Consider the following 26950-nt stretch of genomic DNA (forward strand, 5'->3'; position numbering starts at 1 on the left):
TTTTATAATAACTCATAAACTATGTATGTCATCATAATTAGCTTATGTACACTCTACTGGTGTTCAGTACTAAGTATTTTAAATGGACTGTAAGTACACTGTCAAGTCCAGAGACTTGTACTGCTGCTAGTAACTGCTCCACAACAATTACATGAATTATACTACTTTGCACTGACTCACGTATATCTTGTCTATATGCATATGATTGCACGCAATTCATGCAGAGACAGGCGCTCTTCACCTTCACTCGGGCTGAAACAGTAAACAAGTCACATGGTAACATTCCACGAGGCCTCAAGGACCAGCAGTTATCTGAATACTGATGGCAGCAGCATGGCAGATAATAAGGTCAGTGTCAAATGCAACATAAGCAAGACCATGGAAAAAACGTCTATTGCTATCAACAAATAACTATTTCCATTAAGCAAGACAGAAGGCACAGTTATTCTGGCACTGACATTTCAAAGTCTTTCTCTGAATCTTGGAAGGCAGAAATGATACCAAGTCACAGGTTGTACATCACTTTTGTTGCAGTGGTTTCGGAACTGTCTGCTTCTTTCAGCAATCCACATCCTGCTTTTATTTTTAACAAAAATAAAAAAGCATTTATCTTTAGACAGTGCAGAGCAAAGGACATTGACCCTGATTACCTCTATCTGTTCTAATTCTTTGAAAGCCAGTAGTAAACGATCACATCCATTTCAAGAAATATTAATATCGGAAGATGACACTGCAATTTGAATAAAGGATGTATTGTTTTCAAAGTCCAGCTGCAACAACGCTATCTCCCTGAAAACTGCCTGAAAGGAATGTTTAAAATTTTGAAATGTTCTAATCAGTTACATACCAGACGGCCACAATGACACACGATGACAAGGTTAAAGACAAAAAGTTTCATAAATACAAACCATTGTGCTGTGTGGTTATGACATACTGTGACATACTTAGTCTACAGCTATGCTAAATGTCATTTGTTTATCTCTACAAACCTCGCTCTCTATGGAATGAGGAAGTAGCCTTTCTGAAAGAAATAAAGCTCTAATAGACGTTGGCCTTTATGACCCAAGCTGTATTGTTAATTTCTCATAACCGCAGCAAAGGATCACTTCTGCAACCTGGAAAAACACAATTGAGAAACTTTTAAAAATGTCTTTTAAAATGCAATATGGGTGGATATGGTGGTGCAGGTATAAACACACAGAGCCATTGTTCAGGCCTCTTTCTTACTGCAGATTATAAAAACTGGCATCAATTTCTGCAGGCTACAACACCTTAAAACATGTCAGATTTGTTATTTAGGGTTGGGCTGTACCAACTGTATCAACAATTCACTGCTTTGTGTGCTGTTAGCTAGTTTCAAACTGGTGATTAACTAAAGAGCGTTGCATAATTAAAACTTCAATGTCTTAGTGGATAAAAACCTTAATGTGTAGGACAGCAATCAACTATGTAGTCACTAGCATCACATCACTGCTGCACATGCTCTATATATCTTAATGTATTTCATGTCGTCCAATCTATTAATACTGTTCATACTGTATATATCTTAACTTAACGTATTCATTTATATATACATCCCCACTGTTTTTTATATATCTCTATATTGCACTTTACTGATTTTTGCACTCTAAGGAGGAAATGCGATTTTAAAAGTCTTAGTTTACATTCTTATTAAAAAGTATTTTGTTCAGAAGTGTTTTCCATTTCCTCTTTTGAGACATTTTACATTAGCAGGCTAAAATGAGCTTTGTCCAGTGGTTTCGGTTAGTTAGTAGTTAAGCAACAGTTACACTAGCTGCTGTATCTGTCTGTAAATATTTAGTGACAACTACTCTCTGCATAGTTTGTGTGGTGTAGCGTTAATCAGCTTAAAATAAATTTTATGCATGAGTCTCAACTTAGTGAACAGTAGAAGTTTTAACACAAAAACAGCTGCACTGAAACCTCTGGTAACTCCAATTATTTCTCCAAAAATGCTGACTGAATTGATTTATCCTGGTAACAGATCTTTAATATTTCCTGTAACCATGAGGGATGTCCCTTTGAAAGAAAGGCTGTCTGGCTTCCCATTGTGAGATTTCCAAAGAGTTGTTACCATGAAGATTAAGCTGAATCACTCAATGTTAGAAGTATTTGACTCCTTTAACCTCCACTGTGAAGCTGCTGTAGGTTTCATTCACTTCTTGCATTTGTCTGGACCCTGTGGACTCTGAGAGCTTGGCAGCTATGCGGGAATCAGTAGTCATGGAAATGGTGGATAAAGGTTGAAGCACATGCCACACAGTGGGGTGAGGGAGATCACACGTGAATCAAATAACTCTCTCTGTCTCTCTCTTTTTTGGCTGTTTTTACATATTCCAAATGCACAAAATGAAACTAAAGTAATTCCAGTAATATAATACAAAACTACCATTCACTGTACATATTTGTATAGGATAGATAGAGATATAGTTATACAGCAGTACTCGTCAACTTCTGTCCTTTTTTTGTAATACACTAAGAAAAGAATCTTTCTGCACGCCTGATCCATCCCTGACAACTTCTGTCAATATGTCCAGACATGCAGCATTCATTGCATCCAAGAGGAACATCTGAGCATGTGCATGGTGGTCATAAACATCCAACTTTGAAAAAAAAAATGGGTTCGAGGAATGGAGAGTGAGGAGATAGGAAAAATGACACCATGCAGGGGAAAGCTGTAAACCCCCCTGTGACTCGGAGAGATGGTAAAACACCACATGGCTGGATTCTGGCTCACCTGTCCGCTTTCTTCACCTGACATAGAGGTCGCCAAGCAATAAAAAGGGAAACAGATGCTCAGCATGGTATGTTCCAGTTAGGGGCATTTTTAAAAATGTATTTTGGTTTGTTTTTAGTTGTAGATGTAGCAGAATGTATAAAATGTCAGGCAAATTTACAAAACAATTTGTTATGATAGGTTTGAATGTAAATTCATTTTTGTAAATACACAAGAGTTTGGGTGGTGGTTGACTTTGTTGAGTGAGAAAACAGTTCATGAATGCATGTTGTTGTTGTGGAGAAAGTCCATAACACATGTGATGACTAAAGCCGATGAATCTTGAAATGCAACCATTTGAACACGTGGGTTTATTTTTGTGTGAGTGTGTGTGAAGAGGGAGTAATATGAGTCAGTAGTTGAAGATATAAAAATAGCTGAAGAGTCAATTAGCCAGGAGCTTGAAGCTGCCAACATGATGGTTATATACATCCAAAGAAACATGACTGTAGTATATGTTGTTATATAACATAATTATAAACACATGCTCAATTGTACTTTATTCAAGACAACATACATACTTACATGTGCCCCCTACTTCTGAATTTAAAAGTATGCTCTTGTATCGCCTCTTAAACTACAAACTCTCAAGAAAAACTCTCAAAGCAACAAAATACCTGACTGGAATATATTAAAAGAATTGTTTTGGACATTTAAAAAAGCATTTCTCTCCTCCTAGCCCCAGAGAAACTGTCTTGTGCCAAACTACTCATTGCACCATTGTATTCTTTCAGATGTTCTTAAGAAGCAGTGGGCTGTCTGCAGGGCAGGGGGGAGAAAAGAGGATACCAGGTGCATGCAGTGAAGCGCCCGCGTGCACAAAGTCATGATGCATTTATGGTGAAACAGTTCCAAAACCAAACTGGTTCCTTGTGTGATTCAAATGTAAAGTATAAATAAACACAAAGGGAACTTTAACTGTTTAGATGTGCACAGCAGACAACTAACTTCCTACCACGTAGGACAGCCTACATGCCACTTTGCTGCGTTCATGCACTTCATCACGTTTTTTCCTCTGACCGGGCACTTATCTTGATTAAATGCCCATTGTGCCACCGTAGAGGGCACTTTGTCATGTTTAGTCTACCATAGGGGCAACCAAGAGGGCGGTTTCGCAGCATTTTTTCAAAGATATCAATCTTGCTATTGAACATCTTTTTTTTTTTTACATCCTATTTATAAACTTTTTATTTCAGAAAGTAAGAATATAAATAAAAACATGACAATATAATGAGCAGCTGAGGCATAATCTTTTCTTTTCGCAGTCTAACTCATGCAGCGATATTCCCCTAAAAATGTTGGTGTGTGTGATGTTTTCAATCGGTCACGCATGGTGTCAACTCAAAAGTGGAAGTACCTATTTCTCACTTCCATTTCCAGAGTAGTCCTGCCTTTAATGAGGCAACAGCAGCTTTTACAACACCTTAACACTTGAGAAACATTTATGCAAGATGGTCCTCAGAGCTACAGATCCTCACATTTATGCATCAGATTTCAATTAACTTTGACTGAAGGATAAGTGATGTAAGACTGATCCAGATCAATCAAGTCCAACCTGTGTATTTGTTGAGTGCAGCAGCTTCATGTCGAATCTACAATCAGTAAACATGAGCCGTTTGTGGCGGTGTGATAATATCTGAGGCTATGTGGATCTTGAGGTCCTGTGCTTACGTGCTCTGATCATTGTGACCTATTTTATTTAGTGATTCTGAGTCACCTCAAGTCTTACAGCGACGTTTATGTAATGTCCATCTGGATTTACAGGACAGTGGGTTAGTAGGTCTCCCTCAGATACACCATTGACAATAGGAGACACACACAGATTGGTATAATGATGAAATCTTCTATTCAGCTATCATTGCATTATACTATTATGTTTTTGTATTTTTTCCATTTCTATATAATAAATAAAGCATGTGACAACAGGACTTCTTGTGCATATTGATTTGTTCAAATAGGGACCACGTGCATGTAAAATCTAACTGATCAAACTAAAATACACAACTAATCAACAAACTAATTTAATTAGAATGCTTGAATGTGTTTCAGCAAATTGAATATAAAATGGATTCATTCCTAATTTGTTACAAAGTGCAGTAGCATCATCTCTTCCAGAGTGCCAAACAAAATAATCTTTTCAATATCATTTCTCACAACAATGAGCAGGCCAGTGGAAAATAATTAGGTTCCTCACACAAGTCAGGCAAATGTTTAGCCTTATTATTTACTGATCCAGACCATTTGTTGTGATCTACTTTCATAGCCTTACAAGAGCATCGAGTAAGGGTCCTATCTCTGAGCAACAAAAGCACAACACCTCAAAATAATGAGCCAGAATCAGTTAACCGAGGTCATTCAATGAATATGATTTGCTCTGTTATAGCATCACTAGCCCATTTTATAAAATTGAATCATGTCAACAGTACAACAGATTTATATGTTTCTTTGTATGGGCGTTATAGGACAACTGTCACACTGACACAAAGGGGAAGTGCTGAATAGTGGGCGGTCAATGCTTTTATGTATATGAAAGTAAAGGAAACATAATGAACAGCAAGAACTAAGTCACTGCAGGAAGGACTTTCATGCATGGGAAGTCCACTCTACAGGTCCCCATTTATTCATTTATGAGTATTTTTCTTATCCACCTTGTATGTTGTAAGCTCCTGTTTTCCCAGAATGGGATCAATAAAGTCTTTTTTTATCCTAAGTGCTCTTCCCTTCTCATTCATGGCTCCTTATGAAGTCAGCAGCTGCTTTATACAAACTCAAGAAAAGAATGCAAGACAGTCAAACAAGCTCTTCTTCTCAAATTTTATTTTGAGGTTATATAACATCTGATCATAGACTATTTTAAATAATATGTGTAGGAGGACTTATAAAAGATAATTAATACATTCTGACAGTGACAGAGGAATGGGTGTTGAGATAACATGTGCCATCTCTAGCCAGCAGTAGTAAGTAGTGTTATGCGCAGGCTGAGATCAGGTGGCTGAGGCCGTTGAAGTACGATTTTTCTCGCTCGCTCATCAGGTCGAAGTGCAGCGGCTGCTGGCAGAAGGTGCACTCTGCTGAGGAGTGAGGCTTCAGCGGCAGGCCGACCTCCTTCCATGTGTGCACCAGCCTCTCTGTAGAGGGAAGACGGAGAAGAGTGGAGGTCAAGTTTTATAAATGAGGGGAAAGTTTAATCTGTGAATTTTACATTTTAACTACGAGTGTACTTGAACGAGAATGCTAGATGTTCTTACCAACAAAGTATTTCATCATCTCAGGGGTGTGGTGAGGTGTTGGGGCAATACGCAGGAGCTCATCTCCCCTGGCGACGGTTGGGTAGTTGATGGCCTGCACGTAGATGTTGTGGCGACTCATCATGATGTCACACACCTCCGTGTTCTTCTCAGCGTTTGATACCTAGACATGACAGACATGCACACTATTAGAATGGAGCCATTGTGGAGACGATGGTTATACATTGGTCAATCTTTTCATGTCATTAAGCTTTAAAATAAATTAAAATTACCCGGATTGGGATGATGTGGCTGGGGCAGTGTACCACGGGCAGCCCGGAGTCCATCAGCATCTGCCTGAGCAGCTTGACGTTGCGCTGGTGTTTCCGCCTCAGTGTGCGACCCTCTTCGCTTTTAAGGACCTGGATCGACTGCCTGGCTCCTGCTAACAGCATTGGTGGCAGAGAGGTGGTGAAGATGAAACCCGCCGCGTAGGAACGCACCGTGTCCACCAAGGCGGCGGTACTCGCAATGTAGCCGCCCACACAGCCGAAGGCCTTTCCTGGAAGAGGACATAGCACATAGGCGGTTATTCTGGTTTAAAAACTGATGTTCCTTTACGCTCCACTTCTCTATGCAAAATCCTCCCACTGCAATCTCACAAGCTAGACTACCCTGAAATGGCAGCTGCAGGATTACGTGGGCTGTAGATCTCCTGAGTTAGAAATAATTGCCCCTTCAGCTTGAAAGCGACACACAGACACAAGAGAGTAATTCAATAAGAGCGCAACAAGACCCTACAGTATCCTAGCAACAACAGAGCTGCTCCAGCTTCTTTGAGCCCTCTGGCATATTGGGTGACACAGATGAGGCCTTATTCTTAGTGTAACAGCAAATGAGAGCTATGAGATTCCCACTACCTGGGAAAAACGGAGAAATGGAAAATAAAGAAAACAAGAAATAAAATAAAAGATAAACATAGTGACAACTAACCAGCTATGTGAACGATGATGGTTCACATAATCAGTTGTTTGTCTTAGTAAAGGTTATCATACTGACCTAGTGTCCCTGAGATGATATCCATCTTGTGCATGACGCCATCCCTGTCTCCAATGCCGCCACCTTTCGCGCCATACAGGCCCACAGCGTGAACCTCGTCTACGAAGGTGATGGCACCAAACTCATGAGCCACATCGCACATCTCCTCCAGCGGACACACGGCACCTGTGTTACAGAAAAGTGCAGGCACACAATAGCTTGTTATAGTCGAACCCCACATTTATAAACTACATGTCCTTTCCTAAATAACTAAACTATAACTAACATTTTCATAATTAATACGTTAGCTTTATAAAAATAATTTTGAATCATCCCAAACTAACCATCCATGGAATGGACGGTCTCAAAGGCCACGATCTTCGGTTTTGTGGGGTCTCCCTTCTGTATGAGCTCTCGTAGATGGCCGACGTCATTGTGGCGGAAAATAAATTTCTTTGCGCCACTGTTCCTGATGCCCTGGATCATTGAGGCATGGTTGCCAGCGTCAGAGTAGATCTCACAACCTAAAATAGTAATAATAAAAAAAAGAGGATGTCAGAACAGAATGTTTATTACAATTTAATGCATGAATGTGACACACTAACTTACTAACTATAGACACAGAAATGCAGGATCTATTGTAAAACATAGGGAAACTTTCTGGATACCTGGCAGCATCTTAGCGAGGGTGAAGAGGGTGGAATCGTTGGCGACAAAGCACGAGGTGAAAAGCAACGCAGCGTCCTTGTTGTGAAGGTCAGCCAGTTCTTGTTCCAGCTCCACGTGGAATTTGCTGGTCCCGGAAATGTTCCTGGTTCCTCCCGCCCCTGAGCCATGCTTTTGTAAAGTATTCCTGGAAACAGAGGGCAAGACAAAACAAGAGTTTCTTTCTCTCTCCGTTTTCTGAAGCTGCACATCTTATGGCAGAGTAAGATTACAAGTAAATAATGAAGATGGGGAGTTGCTTATTAGTTAGTGACACTTTGATTCAAGGTGTTATTGATGCAGAGGGAATAAGAGAGCTAGGCAAGCTCAAACAAGCTTGAAGGAAAACATCCCCTTCACTGGGCCCCCTCTTGGGATTAACGTGTAAACTATGACCAACTAACACTCTGCACCCACACAAACAATGTCTTGCATCACCCATGGGTGGATGTCAGGTCAGATTCAATTATTACGTGCCATGTCTCAACGTTTCTCGGTTTCTTTCGTTCTCTGACCTCACTGTGGCATCAACAGGACACACAGACAAGACAAATGCGTCTATTTACATAACAAATAATGCCGCAGTGGGCCGAATTAAGTGTGGTGCATTTTTTCCTACATAACACTCACAAACAACTTCTCCTGTACTCACATGATGGATTGCGTGACCCGTGGGTGTCGACTCATGCCCAGATAGTCGTTGCTGCACCAAACGGACACCTCCCTCTTGTCCTCTAGAGAGCCTGTGAAGTCGTCGGCCATCGGGAACTCGTTGGCCAGACGATTCACGGTCTTAAACACACGGTATGTGTGGTCATTCTTCTTCTCCACTATCTTCTTCTCAAGAAAGTTATCGTATTGGAAGCGGGACACTGTAACAGAAGAGGAAGACGAAGCTTGCTTAACGTGGGCTTGCATTGTTACCGGTGAAGCAATGATGATGAAAGCAGTGCTGTGAAACGACATTTACGCTAGACACAAATAAAACTTACTACTGCCTGACAAGTTGTCCTGCAGCAAGTGGGAGACCGTTTTAGGACGCTGCTTCAAGAGGGTCTTCATTAGATCAGTCTGCGCATTTCCACTTCCCTTAAGGGTGCCAGTCAAGGATGGTTCCTTCAGCTGGGCAGGGGACACTTCTAAAACAGAGGACAAAGAGAAAATAGTCTTAGATCATATACAAAACAATGGGCTAAAACAATGTAGCTTAATCAAATTCTTAACAGCTCTTACCTTTCTGGACGGTGCGGATTTCCTGAACATCCTCTTGGAACTCAATGCCGACCTGACGGACAACACTGCTGTTCTTCTGGCCCATCTCAGCAGCCAGGAAAGGGCATTTGGAGGCCATGCCCTGGCCTGGGGGTGGGATAGGGTGTCCAGAAGGCAGCTTGGGGCCTACAAGTGGACAAAAAAAAAGAAGTTTTAGACTTCAGATACAGCATAATTACCTACATATAAACAGCATGAGCTACAGCAGTAATAAAAAAACATCTACTCCTATGTCACGCTCACCTTCACTGGCAGACATGGTGTTCTCAGTGTCCTGGTGGGATGAGGAAGACGAGCAGAGGGCTCGTGCCATCGACGGAGCCATGGGTTTAGAAGCCAGCTCCATCATGACGGGGCATCGCTGGGCGTAACCCATCAGAGACTTTTTGGTCTGCTGGAAGAAGGTCTGGGGCACACGGCCCAGGAACGGACAGCGACGCAACAGCAGATCCATGATCAGCAGCGAGGATGACGATTGTCCAGAGAGCTAAAGGAGACGGACGAAACTTCACTTTAAAACTTGTGCTTTGGGCAGTACAGATACTTATCTGCGTATGCTAAAATAACCTGTTTTGCAAGCTATTTGCATGGCGAGAAAAAAAAAAGTCAATAAATGGTCAACCCGAGGCTGTACAGAGGTGACAGGGTCAATAATGGACTTTCAAGCCGGGCTGGTTTTAAAGCTCAAAAAGGGTTCGTGCGAGCCTTTAAGTGACACTTAAATAATATTTAATCATTAATATTGTATCTTCATATTTCTTAGACTGGGTTAACTACTTGAATCATTGCAACAAGTGTCATTACTGAGTGATCATTACACTCCAATACACACGTAAATGTAGTCTGATTGCATTACCTCTCTGCCTGTGTCATACCCTTCACCCCAGGCAGAAAGAAACCAGGTCTACACATTCCTCGACAGGGTGATCACGCCAACATTTTTTCCTACTTATAACTTCGAGGAAAGAGCCGAGCAAAGGTCGCCCACTGAGCTTAACCGAGGTTACTTAAATAGTAGTAATAACAACAGCCAAATAAGCTACTTATAAGCTTGTCGTGGTGATAAATTTAATCAAATATCGTGATTTATTCTCCAGTGATTAAATCATGCCAGGGGCCCCGCTGTACACTGCATCCTGTCATATGTTGTAACCTATTTTCCGGTAACCCCGCTTGCAGCGTTTATATATTTACAGGCAGGATTAAGACAATGTTGTTGACACACGCCTGTGGTTGTTTATTTTTCACGTTGTACACACACACACACACAATCAATCAATCAATGGTTTGCAAGTTTTAAAGCGATGGCTCGCACCGCGTGTGTTGCTTATTAAGCATTAAGAAAGCAGCAGTCACGACTCGTCCCTAACGAGTTATGTTATATTAACAGACAGAAATGTTGCAGTGTTTAAAAAAAGGTTAATCCACCACAGTCCTGACGTCAGACACACTCGCTCGTGGTCCTTGCCGGTTGACCTCCTAGCCTAACGTTAGCTAGGCTGCTAACATTAGCTACAGTCAGAAGTGAGGGATGATAAAAGACGAGAAATAAGAAACTTACCTCTAGGAAAACTTCTTCACCGGTCGTGTGGTGGGCAGGATGACAGCAGCGGATCTAATGTGGCTCTCTGTAGGGTGTCGCTCGCTTTTCTTCTTGTTTTAAAGGCGAAGGAGAAGATGACTGCTTCGTTATCCTGCACTGAGGACGAACGAGGAGGACGAGGACGTGCCAGCGCTTATAAAGACCAGGGGCGAGACCGGCGACGAGATCTCGCGATATCTTGACGTCAACGGTGAATCACAACAGACGTGTGTAATCAAACTCTCGTCTCCAGTTTCCAGATGTTTTCTCAGGAGATGTTTGAGCTTACACTGGCTTTAAATGTATAAACACACTTGATACGTTATTATTGCTTAAATTGCATATAAATTAACCCAAGTTTATCAACATTACTGACATTTTCCAGTGATTTTTTTTTTTTTTACAAACCAGCTGCTGTTTTTAATGACTTTTAATGACGTTTGAGCCCGATTTGGTTGCAAATAAAAATAAAAACAGAAGACAGGTAATAACAGTATAGATATAAAGTATATGAAGTATAAAGTAGAATAAAATAAAATATAAAAAGAATTTTTAAAAAAAGTGACTTATTTACAGAAATGTGATATATAAATATGAATAGTGCAAATAGTAACAGTTCTCAGTATCAATGTAAAGTAAAGTGACTAGTGTTATATGCATGTGAGGGGGGTTGTCTGGAGTTTAGCAGTCTTATGGTGTGGGGGATGAAGCTGTTAATATCACTCTGTACAGTCAAATCGCTGTATGCCATCTACGTTTAAATTGTTTATACTGTTTACATTTTTACTTTTTACATTTGCTATATTCACACTGGTTAGACTGTTTATACGGTTTATGTCTTTTTACATAGCTATATTTACATTAATTATATCTTTTTATATCTCTTTACACTTGTATATATTTGTATATTTCATGTTTATTGCTTGTTTTGCACCAGGGATATGAGGGGAATGATATTTCAATTCTCTGTATGTCCTGTACAGATGGCAGTGTTGACATTAAAGTTGACTTGAGGATTACATTCACAAGGACATTAATGCATGTCTGTTTATGACAAAAGTGGTGTCTCAAACTGCTCCTTCAAATATAGTACGGCTAACTTTGGTACAGGGTGGTGTAAACTTGTTGCAGACTTGCATGGCTTCAGCTCAAGACTCAAAGATTAGATTAGTAGACGTGGTGGAGAGATTTCCTGTGCACATGTGACCTCTGGTGTTGAAAAAGAGACATTGAACCTTAACTGGTTCTATGTTCTGTAAGTCTGTGCTGAGTGTGTTTGCTTGTGTTATTGTGGAAGAAAATGTGACATCTACAGTGCATCAGAAACATAGTGTGTGAGGCTGGCCTCCCTGGTAGGGCTCAGTTTCAGGGCAGGCTCAGTGAATGGAAGTGATAAATAGTACAATAGTAATTACATTAGTTATCAAAGGAAATCACATAAATTAGCATACATGTGTGTGACTTGGTTAAAGAAATAGGTCAGAGATACAATTTGATGGTTTTTCACACTTTCCCAGTGTCAGAAACTAATACATGTAAATGCATTAGGATAGACTTATTTTGCATTTGGTGCAGTCTGAAGGTGTATCATACATCAATATTAGGCTATCTTGCATCAACTGAAGAGTGCCCTAATAGTCATGATCCCATAGGCATACAGGAACTGAGTGAAACTAGCAATTAAGGGGGGTGGGGCTCCTTTTCCAAGCTTTATCTGAGGGGAGGTCGACAGTGTCAGACTTTGCAACCCCCTGAAGTAATCACTAGCATAAAAGCGGAAGTTTAACTTAATCTACATAAACTATATACACCCCATTTGTTGTTGAAATTGTTTGAGATGTGTTCATTTTGAGTCAGTGGTCTACCCCCATAGAAAAGTGAGGAGAAAAGAAAACGAACATGCAACAGCAAAGAAATACTAATCTGTTCGATTGTAAAAGTCACAACACATTTCCATTCATTATGGGCAGTGTAACAACTGTGGCTTTACCAGTTCATGATTTCCAATATTTAAAGAAAAGAAAAAACATAAATAAACTAACATCTATTTTTGCATTTATTATTTTGTTTACACCAATAGGAGTGTTTAGAAATGATCTTATAAATATAGAGATGTAAATACCTTTATATCTGATCTATAAAATTCATTTTCTGTGATATCCTCAATCTGTCTTTCATCTTCTAGTTTAGTCTTATTGACACCTCCTCAGCATCTACAGATCTTTTCATGCTTTGGCTCTGTTTAAAGTTTTACCTGCAGGATTGAACTTTTGACATCCTACATACATCCACAGGAACAGCTGAGTTTGACTACATGAGTGACACCCAGAAGGAGGCTTTCTACTCACTTCTCAACTATAGAACACACATTTTTCAACACCACAACTATCCAGATACAAATAAATGCACCATAGCCTACACCCTTTAGTACAATAACTTACACATATAGGTATATTTATTTACTTTTTATTAGCATGTTTGGGACACAAATAAGTACATACAACACTGGATAAAATGCTGGACACAAGTGGATCTAAAAAGTCTGTTTATACATATTTGATGTACTGATCCTGAAATCATTTGCTACATGAGTTTTACAGTTGTGGGTGGCAAAAGAGTTTTAAGAGTCGAGTGAAAGTTCCCCAGCCAGATGGTCCTTATGTGACAATGAGGGACTACGATAATAACATTAATAACACATCAGTTTTTTTTACGTTACTTTATTTTGTATTATTCTGCCTGCTTATCCATTTCTACCCAAGTCTTTAGTTTTTTTTTTATTTACTCAACAACAGAAAAAAATAGATATTTGTCATTTTCCACAGTCCAGTGTGAGTAAGGCCTGAGGGGAATCTGTGTGTACCTGGTACCACATGTCTGACTCACCTTCCACTCTGCATATCGTCTGCCTCTGATGGGAAGTGTAAACAACCTCAGAGCTAAGGTGTAGTGCATATATTTACTCATGTACAGTTTTGTGTTACTTTACTTTAGTATTCCCATGTCATGTTGCTTTACACACACCTTCACTACACTTGAATGGGAAAGTTTTTATGCCATCTGACAGCATTTCATTGTTGCAGCTGATGATAATAATAATGATAAATAATCATATTTTACAGTGTGATAAACTGATGTTTTGTATGTTATATCTAAATTCATGAAGTGATAAACTGATGTTTTGTATGTTATATCTAAATTCATGAAGTAATTAGTAACTACAGCTCTAAATGTAGAGGGGAAAAAGTGCACTATCTTTCTCTGAAGAAAAGTAAAAGTGTGAAGTAAAAGTATAAAGTATGAATAAAACCCATCATTCAGTGTGTTCTCTGAACAGAACAGATTACAAGGAACAGTCAGGACTGAACATCAGTGCCAGTCCGCCCTCCATTCATGACCTCTACATATCCAGAGTCAGGAAATGTCACTGCAGATCCATCACACCCCAAGCACAAACTGTTTGAACTTCTCCCCTCTGGGAGGCGCCACAGAACTTTGTATGCCAAAACTACCAGACACAACATAAAACCAGACACACAGTACAGGAACATTACATGTGCAGTAACCTAAATTATAAATTATTATTCTCACTGTTTACATTTAGTTTTTTTAATGTATGAATAGAGGGATTCCAGAACAGAATGAGGCCCAGGGACCGGCCAGAGAGGAAGAGGAAGAAGACATCTAGATTGGGGACATACTGGCTACTCATTAGGGGATATGTTGAAGAAAACTGTTTAGATGCTTTATATGCAAATTGTCTGTTAACAATTTGCAGGGGTTGAGACAGCCCATCTTTAGGGAGATGTATAAGAACCAACTAAGAACCTCAAAAACCTCAGAGAGCCTTTTTCTCTGTAACCCCTTTAGTGTGTTGCACTGTGAAACGCTCCTCTTGTACAAGAACAATAATTTCAACTTAAACTTTGATGTTTTGAATCCGATCCTTCTTATTTAAGGGGTTTTCTTTAAAATACCCATAACAATGTACACAATATAACATACTGTATAAACCATATTTATTTCAGCATACATTTCATACATAGTCTGTATGTTTTCCTGTCAAAGTTCTTGTTTTTTAGCTGTACTATGTCTATATCTTGAAAGCAACATGTAACTAGAGTCAAATCCCTTGTGTGTGTACACACACCTGGCCAGTAGGTGAAATGGGCCTTCGGTATTTGAGTAAATATACTTAGTTACAAGTGGTAGAAGAAGCAATAGGCTACTGCAGTGTAGAAATACTTTGTTATGTGTGTGTAAAAGTCATCAAAATATACTGTACAACCTAATTGTTGATTTTATTTCAACATAATATAAATCTAAGTTATCAGAGAAATGTAGTGTGATAAAAATCTAGAATATTTAGCTCTGAATTGTCGTGAAGTGGAAGTATTAAAGTAAAACAAACTATAAATCTCAGGTAAATACCTACTTATTTGTACTGCACTTTAATTATGTAAGAGGGTTGGGGGAGGGGGGTTGTTCACGTAAGTTCTTAATGTGTTTAAAAAGAAGAAAAAAGAAAAGAAACTATTTTTGTATGCACTGTATTGTATTTCTGTAAGAAATTGTATGCTGGCATGCACTGTCAGTGTACATGTCTTTGTCTTACAATTGGTAAATAAAAGTTATATAAAAAAAAAACTCAGGTAAAACTGTACTTAAGTACATGACTTGAGTAGCTAAATGTACTTAGTTACTTTCTACCACTGTTACTACACATAGCACAGGGGGTCGACAGGATCCCACAGGGACTGGCACGCTTTATTTATTACATTCAACAACAACAACAAAAACTAAACAGTGGTAGCAGTACGTTCATTCGCTCACTCTGTGTATTCATGCTTCGTAAAATGTTTCAGCTTTAAAAAAAAAAAAACAGACAGACAGGGGAAACATCATGACGGAAAGATGGGCGGATCCTGCTCGCTCGCTCGCAGTCTTGTTGTCAGACAGTCTGTGCAGCAGCCGCCGCTCGTCGGGTCAGTAACAGTCGGAGGAGAGTCCAACGTTTTCCTGACTGAACCAGGAGTCTTGGAAGTAGCCATGGCGTCAGGCCTGTCCGGTGTCGTTGTGTTGGTTTTATGTGTGACCTTGGCTCCCTGTGTGTCTGGTAAGTTGTTGTTTTTTTTCTAAAAGCTGTGTTTGTGTGTGTGTGTGTGCTCCTCTTTGTCTCTCACGTTGTTGTTCGCGTTGTTTAATGTGTCTGCCTAGCGTTAGCTCAGGTTAGCCGGGGCGATGCCACAGTGACGTTAGCTTCGCTTACATAGGTTTAACGTTAAACTAGCAGCTAGCCAGCTAATGGTGCTTAATTAATATATTTTAAAGTTAGATAAACTAAAAGACACACGGACACATGTTACTTTGTCATGTTTGACCACATAAAATATAAATAACGTTGTCTCATGTCATGAAAAAACATGAGCCGTTGCAGTATTCATGAAGATGAATTCAGCTCTGGCTGAAATACCCTCATTAATAAATAAGACACATCTCATTATAACCCATGACACAACGAACATAACGTTTAAGCTTGTGAAATGGCAGCTGAATGTGTATTTTGTGTTAACACCACATGTCAGTGTTCATGTAAACAACTATTAATTATACTGTACAGCTACAACTAGTGAGTATTGTCCATATAAAGCTAAAAAAGGGCACAAGGCAACACTCGTATTGATTTATTTCCGTCTGCACCAACAACCCAAACATCCATTTCACTGGTATATATGATTACAAAAAGCAGCAAAAAATGATAGATGATTTAAAAAGTAGTTGCCTGTGAAGTTTCTGTCCATTAACAAATAATTTAATAGTGTTTAACATCTTTTTTGGGTCGTTCAAGAGCTCGACCATCAAGCGAATATATGCCAACCAGCCAGTATGTTTCACTTTCACACATACATGAGAGGACTTGTATACAGATATTAGAAAGACCTTTTAAAGACACTGCGCCCACTAACACTTTAATAATATAAAACGTAAAGTATCGATACTCACGGCTGAAAAATCTGTATTTTCTGGGGCAACAGGAGATCGATAAATATATCGCAGGATCGATAAAATTGCTCAGCCTTACTAGTTAAATGAAAACCTCTCTGACAGTGTCGACAAAAACTGAAACATTCTGAGCTTCATAAAAGTTGAATTTATGGCCCAGTTGCCGTATTGGATCACATTGGATCGTACAAGTGTATCTAATGAAGTGGCGGGTTAGTGCGTAAACTCCTAAAAAAAACAAAACAGTGACGTCTTCTTTTAGGTGGGTTGATGCGTGTGTGTTTCATTGATCGCCCTTTGTGCCATCATCCCGAGTCTCTTTCAGTGAAATCACCCCTGTAGCTTTGTTTTCATTGTCTGTCTCTGTCTCTGCTCTATTACAGCGGGCAGTAAGAACTGTCAGTCCTACACAGATATAACCGGCGAGTACCACTCATCTAAGTCATGCTGGATTGGATTTTGCTGTGGTACCTGCAGCAACAGATACTGCTGTCAAGATACTTTTATGCGTCTTTCAGAGGATCAACAAGAGGACTGGTATTTTATTCAGTTTTATTCTGTTCTAGATAATGAACCTATCATTCTCAGTATTAACTGTAGATCTGCAGTTGATCAGTGCTTTCCTCTTCTTTCTTGTGTAATAATGGTGGCTAAGTGTTGTTGCAACTCCTTATGCAGTGATTATGCAAGTGAAGTGACAGGAAGTGGCGTCTTCCTGTGTGCGACCACCATTACAAAGATAATGTGTGAATCAGTTTCTCGCAGCAGAAGTCTGTATTCACATAGCAGATCTATAACATGTCTGATATTCAGTTAATCAGCAACATTGGATGGATTTAATAAACTGAGCAGCAGTTCTGTGTCTATAATAGAGAACTGATGTATTTATGATTCCCAGTAGTGATCACCGCACAAGATATGGTTGTGACAAATGTTGTTTTGCATGATTTCTTCTTCTTCTGTTCTTTTTCAGTGAAGTTTTTAACTTTCACTCACCAATGCCCATGATCCTCGGTATCAGTGGCTTTGCCGCCATTTTGCTCATCTTCATCTGCTGCTGTGTCTGTCCCTGCTGCTGCCTGTACAAGATGTGCCGCAAGCCGAGACGTAAGTAGCCCTCAGTTCACAATTAATACAGTGTATTGTTTGTTGAAAATTATGTTTTTAGATATGGAACTTGCAGCTTGGTCTTTGGCCAAGAGTTTGATTGCTTTTGGATTTTCAACAGTGAATGTTTTTGGAGCTGAAAACAGGCCGTGGTTTCATTTATCGATTTGACTTAATGTGCTCCTGCACTCGGATGTGGACGCAAACATTTTTTGTATCAGTGAGGAACTGATGCCATATTTAATAGACTCATATTAACCACCGACAAAACCCTAACTTTTTGTTCATCAGTGAAGCTTCCTCTTTCTCTTCTGTAGACTTATAAAAAAAAAAAACATTGTGATTTTTTCTGATGACTTACAGTATGTGACCAGACTAACTACCAGGTTACAATCTTTAAAAGGCTAATTCAGGTTTAATGATAAGGTGGCACGAGTTACACACTGTGAAAAATAACAATATATACCAGGATATGATATGAGTTTTGTCCACTGTCAGAGATTTTATCGTGCTGTTTATACCACGTCTTTGTCTTTTTATATCTCTCGTTTATGAGTTCACCTGCCATATCCAGATAAGCTCACATCCTGGTAATACCTGAACGGCAAGTTAATATGGAAGAGGTTGAACAGGTGTTTCAAGATAAACTGAAACTTAAATGAAGCCAAAAGGAAAATGAAAGAGAAAAGTTATTGCATCAATGCCTTAATCAGCAAAGCCTGACTGACAAAAGTTTCAAGATGTGTTGAAACTTGCAAGTACTTGCAATGCGCCAGTCGGCAAAGCTATTGTCTCCATACCAAGTCAAACAGAGACAGACCAGTTTACTGTCTCGTCATGAATCTTTGGTCTGATCTGGATCTGAAATTACTGGATTACCCTAGAACAGACATTCCCATCAGGTTATTTTAACCACAAACAGTTTCTATATTATGATATCACTATATGAAATGACTGATAATTAAGGGAAAATGTTATCTATACCGCCCACTCTTAAACTTGTAGTAATGTGATGAACAGATTCAGTTCAGTTTCAGTCCTGTGGAGATTTTCTCAGTAAGCCAGCATCTCTTAAGGCAAGAAGGAGTGGGGCCAGTTAACATAAAGTTGTAATCGCCCACACATCGTCTATTCATCCATACCACTAACAGTAAGGCATGCCACCTTTTTTATGTAAAAAAAAAAATCACTGTATGACAATGTCGTATCGCCAAATAGCATTTGCTTTTCAGATTCAGGTGAACCTAATCATACCATATATCATATTTTAGCCTGTTGCAGTAGTGGACCGTTCAATTAGTGACCACAAGCTTTTGATAAAAGGTGATATTGTTATTGTTAGTTAGTAATCAGTATGGGATGGGACGCAAGAACCATTTCCAGTTGAGAACAAGTTCCAAATCGTTTCCTCCCTTTCGATCCCAGCTTAGCGATTTCTTTCGATGCTGGGCATGTATTTCTGACAGTTGCCTAATGAAAAACAATGATGTCGAACTCATAGGCTGCAGGATACTTACAAAAACAAGGAGTCTGGAAGCGGTGAGGAATAAAGCACGGCTTCATTTTACAAAGAAAGATGACAACAGTGCTAGTTGTAATATTCCTAAAATGATACCTTTGAATAAGGACCAGCGATATACTGAACCATCTTTCTAAAATGTTACTGCTTTCAGCATGTCACAGAGAGTAAATATCCTATATTATTGTTACACATGCAGGTTTAGCAGATTTTTTTTCTTCTGTTACTAAGAAAATCGAAATGAAAACAAATGCTGTACAAATATTTAGGCATGGGAACTGAGAACAGGTTCCAAATTAAACAGCGATCAGTGGAGTCAAATACAATACAATATGATACTCTGCTTCAGGACGGTGTTCAGACTCAAAGATAACAAAACTGTTGACTCTAAAAGCCTTTGTAGGCATACAGATTTGGACAGATTTGTGGCATTTCCAGTCAGTCACTGGATTATATTTTCACATTTTATGGGCCAAATGTCTGTCAGACTGCAATTGTTAAGCAATATTTTATATATTTCCTACAAAGCACACACGCTCTGAGCAGTGACTTATTATCAGTATCAGTCAGGTGCTACTTGAAGACAATGGCCACAGAAACAAATGTGTGAAAACAACACTTGCTGGTTTGTTAAACTAGCAAATATTGACAGCATATGCTGCTGCTTCTGCAGCATGTAGCTGTACATGTGTTGGTTTCCTGCACACAACCAACAACCAACCTTTGCTAGCTTGCTCTTTACAGGTTATCAAGCCACAGAAGATGCAGTGTCTAATTTGGGGTTTGTTCTAATGCAGAAATCAGACTCTTGGTTTCCAAAGTGTTGGAGTATTTGTCTAGTTTTTTTTCTGTTTTCAAAACAGAACATCAAGGGACTTATTCAAGATCTGTTGGCCCACCCACCACATGACTTTCATTACTGCAATGGCTTGGTCTTACTAATAACACAGACACTGAACAGTGTGTCCCACAGGTTGATGACTCAGTATAATCGTCTGTAATAATTGCTATTTAGAGTTAGAGTACTGCTGTAGTTCCATCACTGGAAAGATTGTGTTCATATGTAATTTATGCTGCTGTTCTACAAGTCAAGACCTAGTGATAAAGGCACGATCAAGCATTGAACAAGACGGCCCAGCACACTGTTGTTACTAATTGTGTTGTACCGTCACTGGTCCAACAGCTATTTGTCATCAAAGGTTAAACAATCCCCCTCAGAGCTGTCAGGCCTAAGGGAATCAAAGTTTCAGATGATATTGTCAGAACTTAGTTAACTTTGATGCTGTTGTGCTTAACATTTCTAATGAGTTGATTTAGTTATTTTTAACATCTGATCTAAAGATAAAGAAGTAAACAAATGCCATAGAATATTGATATTTTTCAAGGTTTCGAAGTTAGAAATTAAAGTCAAGTGATAACATTAGTAGCTTCTGACAGCCCTCTATCCCTAAATTGAGTGTGCCCTAAATTAAAAATAATCTCCAACAAATACACTTTTCATCCTGTTTGACGAAGATTTTCTAAACTACAGTGCTCAGCTGTTGAAGGGAAATATTTAACCCTTTTACAGGGTGTCCACGGGATATTAAAAAGTATTAAAAGGTAGTAAATCGACAAAATGAAGGCCCTTAAAAAGTATTAAATGTCTGATTGTGAGTTTTTTTTGTTGTTTTTTTTAATTATAGCACGTGATTTGTTTGTTTGCTTGTTTGTTAAAAGTTCACCAGAATTTATTACATAGACTGTACGGTACACTTGTTTTGAGTCTACAGCATGGTGGTAGACTCGGGATTGTTCTGTGGAGTTCATGCATTCAAGGTCTCCATCACTATTTCCGTTATTTAGATTTCACAGGCAATTTATGAGCTCAATGTATATCCGAGGAGGGGGGTGAAGTTTTTATTGGCATATTGTCACACAGCCAGTGGTATTGTTTAAAGCATGCATCAGTTTTTGACTGCATCACAGAGCTGGGACGTCACTTTGAGACTCGCTTTGTAAGGTTTAGTCAGCATGTGAGAACACGTCTGACACAGAGAGTCTACATGTGTAAAACAACGACTCTGGACTTTGTCTGGACATTATCCGTGTAAAAACGACATTCAGCGTCGCTCCCTCTCCTCTGGCACTGTGAGTTACCACGGTTACGGGAACGCCCTGATACCTTGTAATGATTCACAAGAAGTTTGTGGTTAGTATGACGGTACAACATCACTGATTACTGATAAGTTTTGTACATGGTTGATCGCTGGGGTAAAACTTAAAAAACAAGCTTTGCACAAAAACGTTTGATTTCATAGATTGAAAATTATACTGAAAAGAAAAAAGGAAAAGTATAAATAGAACAGCTGTTCACAAGCATCCTCCTGTAAAACACTGTTGGTCAAGTATTCTTGATGTCTTGATTTGAGAGTGGTGTTGAAATCTTATGCATTGTGTCATTTCTTTAGCAGATGTCAAGTTGCCTAACTTGTAACATCTTTCACAAATGGCAAATGGGGAATATGACTTGGCTACTGCTCAAATTATGTAGTTGGATCTATCTACAGTGTTCAGTTGACTGACAACTTGATGGGAGAGCAGCCATTAATGTCAAATTTCTGTGCTGCTAGTATGCCCAGTACACCGCTCCAACTGAGTCCCACCACCAGTCAGTGGAAGCACTGCAGCCATCGCATCTTCTGCTAGGCCTGGCAATCTCAGGACGGTAGTGGCCACAACACCGTCTCTCTGTGCAGAGGTTTTGGAGGAGCTTGTTGCCTGGATTGATAAACAGGAGCGCATGCACAATACTACATGGCAAAAACTAAGACAGTAAAACAGTAACAGTGCGCGTGCCCTCCCTTTTATCGATCCTGTTTTTGCTAAATGACTAGAGGCAAGTTGTGTTGAGGTTTTTAAAAAATATTTAGATTGTATTAAAAAAGGTATTAAATTTAACCTCAGGATTCCTGCATAAGCCCTGTTTGAAAAGTGTTTGTTACATTTCAGTAGGAATCAATGGACTGTGAACTGTGATTTGACAGTATGAAAACATACAGAATATCACCAACATTACCATTAACCCTTAAGATCATAATATAATTTATAGAAATGTATCTTTTCTTGTCTATTATTTAAACAGTACCACAGGACCTTCTTATCCAATATCCATATTTGCCTCTCAGCCGCACACATTGAGGTTTAACTGCTGCTGCTGCTGCTGCTTTTGAGCTGTATCCTCACCACACTTTAAGCTTTTTGACGTCAGAAACTCTGCATGTGCGAAACCCCCACATCATTAAGTGTGACTGCACAAAAACCTTCAGGGAGTAAACTTACTGTAGTTTTATGACATGGAAACACTCCAACCAAGCCTTTGTCTGTTTTACATAGGTTTCATTTTATATCCAGATCATAACAAAATGTAATGACAATGGCCTCTGTCTGCCAAATGATTATATTCATTATTATAATGATTATTAGTAGAGTAGGAAAAAAACAAAGACAATAGGCCTCATGCATTAACATTTATGTATCCTAAACGTCTCTTACCATGCCGTAACTTGCTAGTTTCATTGAGAAGGGAAGGGAGGTTTCATTGAGAAAAAGAGTAAAAGAAGAATTTCACATTGCAGTCTTCAAAGTCCTGCCGTCAGAAATCAGCACATCAAAAAAAAGGTTTGGCAGAGTCAGTAGTGGTTTTTTGAGGACCCAAAAAGAAAGTATTAATAGCACAGCTGTCGACGTGTCATCAGAGCAGCACTGTACTGTGACACAAGATAAAGTAAGGTACTTGGACCTTGGTTAGGAATGAAAGGAAAAACACAAAGAGATGCAAATATAAGTTGCTAAATATCTTTATAAACTACTTTCAGTAAATAGGGAAAACTTTGGCATGTGGATTTCCACGCCTTATTTTTTGTTTTGTGCAATCAGAGACAGACTCTTGTCTCTAGTCTTCTTTGCCTGCACTCCATTATTTCTGCTGCCAGCCATCTGTCCACCCTTTAACCCACTTCTCTAAATAAATTCCCCACAGTGGAGGAAAGCACCTGACATGGGTGTGTGGTTTGTGTTGGTTCACACAACGCACTTCCTGTCAGTTTGTTCACATTGTGCCATGCAGTGACTTAATACCCGGCAGAGAGCTGTAGGCTAAAACACAAGCAAGAATGTGGATTCCCAGACTCTGGCTGCTGCATGCAGGGATCACATCCAGGAATGTCAGAGCTCCACCTCTAGTGAGTCATTGTTTCCACGGCAACCACAGTGGGGGAAAACTCGAGACTGTCCCACGTCATTTACAGGAAGTGGTCATGATGACTCCCCTCCCTGTTAGGGGGGGAAGAAAAAAAACATGTGGTGGGACAGTGACATGCACACACACACACACACACACACACACACAGGGTTTTTATTTTTTTTCTAAACAATGCTGTCTTTCAATTCCACTTGCGCAGTGATGGGTTTACACTTCAAGTGGAAACATTGAGAGTCTTTACAAGGGTGGAGGTTTGCTTCTGTTTTTATATATTTACACGTATGTATTTATATCATATATCATGTCTGTCATAAAAAGTTTAGTTGTTAGAGAATTGATACTTCACCATAGATGATGATGTGTCGTTTGGGAAAAAGCGTCAAATAAATGATTAAATGTAATTTAATCTTATAGTCTTTTTATGAGAATATTTATGATAATTAAAATATAGATTCATAGACAGTGCTTTGTGTAACCTGAAAACATGCATACAAAAACATAAACTACATACAGCCGCAGCAAACAACACAAATAGGAGACAAAACCTGGGGGAAACAAAGTCCAGAAGCCACACACCTGCCACAGCGCTTCTCTCCCTGTCTTGTCTGGATTTTGCTGAGTGGTTTATAGAGATTTTAGTTTTTTTCCACTACCATGGAAATGACACCCTTGAGCAAATTAAGTAACGTTTATATGTCGGGGCAATTTGTAGTAAGTTGACTCGAGAGGATTTATTTTGCGCTCAGTTTTCAGGGTGTCACTGCCAGATTTATACTGTCAGATAATTGTGATGATCTTGTTGTATATTTGTCAAACAAGTGAAATCTGAACTTGTTGTGTTTGCTTACAGCTGTGATAGCTACCACCACCCACACCACAGTGGTCACCAACGCTCCTCAGCAGTACCCCCAACAGCCAACTGCAGTACCTGGACCGCCTCATTCCTACCAGGGCTCCCAGTATCCGCAGTACCAGCCAGTACCCGTCCAGCCGGGTTACGGAGCCCAGCCCATGCTCCAGGGCTACGGAGCTCAGCCCATGGCACCATCACCCTACCAGGGACAACCTTTCACACCAGGACCCCCACCAACATATCAGGAAGCCAGTGAGTGTGAATTTAGGCAAAGAGTTACAGGACTTCACTAGGAATGAGTACAGGATTAATGTTGGCAGTGAACCGTCTAAATCTTCCTCTAAATGTTTGCTAAAGGAATATTATAAATGTTATCCAACGTTTGAACTTCAAGCTACATAGAGAACAGTGTTGGAACAAGAATCCAGCTTGATACAGCAAAATTGATTTCCTGATGAGAGAGAAAACAAGACAGAAACGTTTCAAACAAAAATTTGACTAAAACTAATTCCAAAAAGGAAGTTAAAACACTATTATTTATAATGAGTGTCTTTGTACTTAAAGAGAAGTGCATTTTGAAATGGATCTGTAGGTAGGAAATGGACAGATGGTCTTTCAGTTTTTAGGACTAACATTATCTTACATAAATCTGATCATTACTTAGTGCTTTTTTTAGAGTCACCAAACATAGTGTAAAAACACACCCTTTAACATGTGGTAATGACACATTGCAGTCGGAAGTAGAGTGGGAGTAATCGCTGCTGCTGCTCCTAAACAGCTGGGTCATGTCTGTATTCTGTAAAACAGGAAATGAACCATTTATGGTTACTCTGACAGAGCTCAAGTTGCGGTTACTGTTGAAGCATTTCAATTCCTTTCATCCTTTTTTTCATGGCTTCTTTCTGTCTCCAGCCGGTCCTTACCCTCCTGAGCCAATGCCTTACAGCCAGGCCGCATACGCCCCCGGACAGCCATTGTACCCTCCGCAGCCTCCCGTCCAGCCACAGCCCAACGCTCCACCCGCACGTCCAGACTACCTAGCCCAGCCAGCATACAACCCAGATTTTGTTGCACCGCCACCCAAGACTGGATAATGGACCACAGTACTATACTCTCAGTCACTTTAAATGTACTGCAACATTTTCAAATTAGGCAGAACTGAAAAGGTGTAATTTGAACCAAGATGAGAATTTATTTCTGAGCGTATCGATTGTCGTGTGTTTTTGGAGGTCAAATATGAGAAACATTTGTAATTGTTGTAGTGCATCTGTTCTGTTGACGAGTTGCCAGGTGAAAATGTTGATTGGCTCTCATTGCATGGACTTACAGCATACAACTGGTGAGATTGTTTATTTTTTGTTTGTTTTTGTTTGTTTTTTATTTCCTAGTGGCTCCATCTTAGTCATCTTGGTAAATTACACACAAAACCACTGAGTCTGATTTTAAAGAGTAATGGTATTAATGTTTTGATATTTTCCAGCCTTCTGAAAATGCCTCAACAATGCCTCCCTCCTAGTCACTGTCTATATTGTGCACTGGCCGAACTTGCCTGACCCACCTGATTGTAGTCAGTGGTCAAACTTTGGAGGAGTTTTTGATGGTGGCAGCCTTTGTTGCTTTCAGACCGATAAAGTGCTTTGAACCATTTTTCATTTACTTTCTCATGTTCCTTAGTCGCTGGTGTTTCGGAAGGCAGTTATTGCTTTTTATGTTACCTGGGAAGTCCAAAATGTGTAATCATTCACACATAAGGATTCATGATTACGTCCGTGAAATACATGCCACCGTCAGTTGACTACTGATAAGCAGAGGGCAACGCCCGTGCCACACTGCCTGCCTCTACTTGTGCATGACGGCTCCCTCGCTTCACGTGGTGCAGTACACAGTCAGACTTAAAACATGTTTTTATTTTTACTGAAATGTGACATTCAGATGTGGTAAATCTAGACAGAATTGTAATGTTGCTCATCTGATGTCAACATGGCTAGCAGCAGATTGCTTTTCCTGTCAGTTTCTTTTTCCCCACATGCAAATAAGGTCATATCACTAGATAACGGGCCGCTGCAGCCGTGGTTGAACTCCACTGCTCATGCAAGCTGTGTGGCTGCTCTAACCCGTTGACATTAAATGCAAAGCGAGACTTCCCGCAATGCACATGTGCTGCTCAGGTAGGCGGCGTGGCCCGGGCATAACGGAGAAACAAAGCCTCCAACAAAAGGGAATGTTTGTCACTCAAACAAAATAAGCCTTACACGCATGTAAAATTTGCTTAACATTTAAAATTCATGTGTTCATGTGTATGTGTTTTTCTTTACTCAGGTTATTGCTTCTCATTGTTTTCCTCTTCCCAGCATGCGCAACTGAGCTGAAATGCATCGGCAGCTTTTGAAATAACCAAAGCAGATGTTTTTTGTTTTTTCTAATTCTCAGTCAATGCATTTACAAATATAAACATTATACTATAAAATGCAAGAAACAACTGTGCCTTCTTAGCCATATTACCTTAAGCAAACTTAAGTGTGCATGTCATTTACAACAGTTTCAAATCTCTTGGGTGTTTGTTTCACGTAATGTTGTGCTGTTTTTTTAGTATCATGAAGGCTT

At 39.6% G+C, this 26950-nt stretch overlaps 2 protein-coding genes across 2 annotated transcripts; one reads left to right on the forward strand and one right to left on the reverse strand.

The window, feature by feature from the left end:
• Nucleotides 1-5596: 5596 nt before the first annotated feature.
• On the reverse strand, nt 5597-10763 carry alas1 (aminolevulinate, delta-, synthase 1). Its single transcript, XM_010746400.3, has 11 exons — nt 10601-10763; nt 9283-9526; nt 9001-9165; nt 8760-8906; nt 8420-8639; nt 7731-7915; nt 7407-7586; nt 7084-7248; nt 6318-6586; nt 6046-6208; nt 5597-5925 (listed from the first exon to the last, which is right to left on the reverse strand). The coding sequence occupies exons 2-11, from the start codon at nt 9491-9493 to the stop codon at nt 5765-5767; spliced, it is 1866 nt and encodes a 621-aa protein (XP_010744702.1). The 5' UTR covers nt 9494-9526; nt 10601-10763; the 3' UTR covers nt 5597-5764.
• A 4757-nt stretch (nt 10764-15520) lies between these two features.
• On the forward strand, nt 15521-26387 carry LOC104931403 (protein shisa-4). The gene is made up of 5 exons (XM_010746401.3): nt 15521-15737; nt 17008-17161; nt 17598-17731; nt 24344-24598; nt 25259-26387. Exons 1-5 carry the CDS (start codon nt 15536-15538, stop codon nt 25438-25440), a joined length of 927 nt encoding a protein of 308 aa, XP_010744703.2. The 5' UTR covers nt 15521-15535; the 3' UTR covers nt 25441-26387.
• Nucleotides 26388-26950: the final 563 nt, after the last annotated feature.

Source organism: Larimichthys crocea, chromosome VI, assembly GCF_000972845.2.
Source record: "Larimichthys crocea isolate SSNF chromosome VI, L_crocea_2.0, whole genome shotgun sequence".
Classification (NCBI taxonomy): Eukaryota; Metazoa; Chordata; class Actinopteri; family Sciaenidae; genus Larimichthys; species Larimichthys crocea.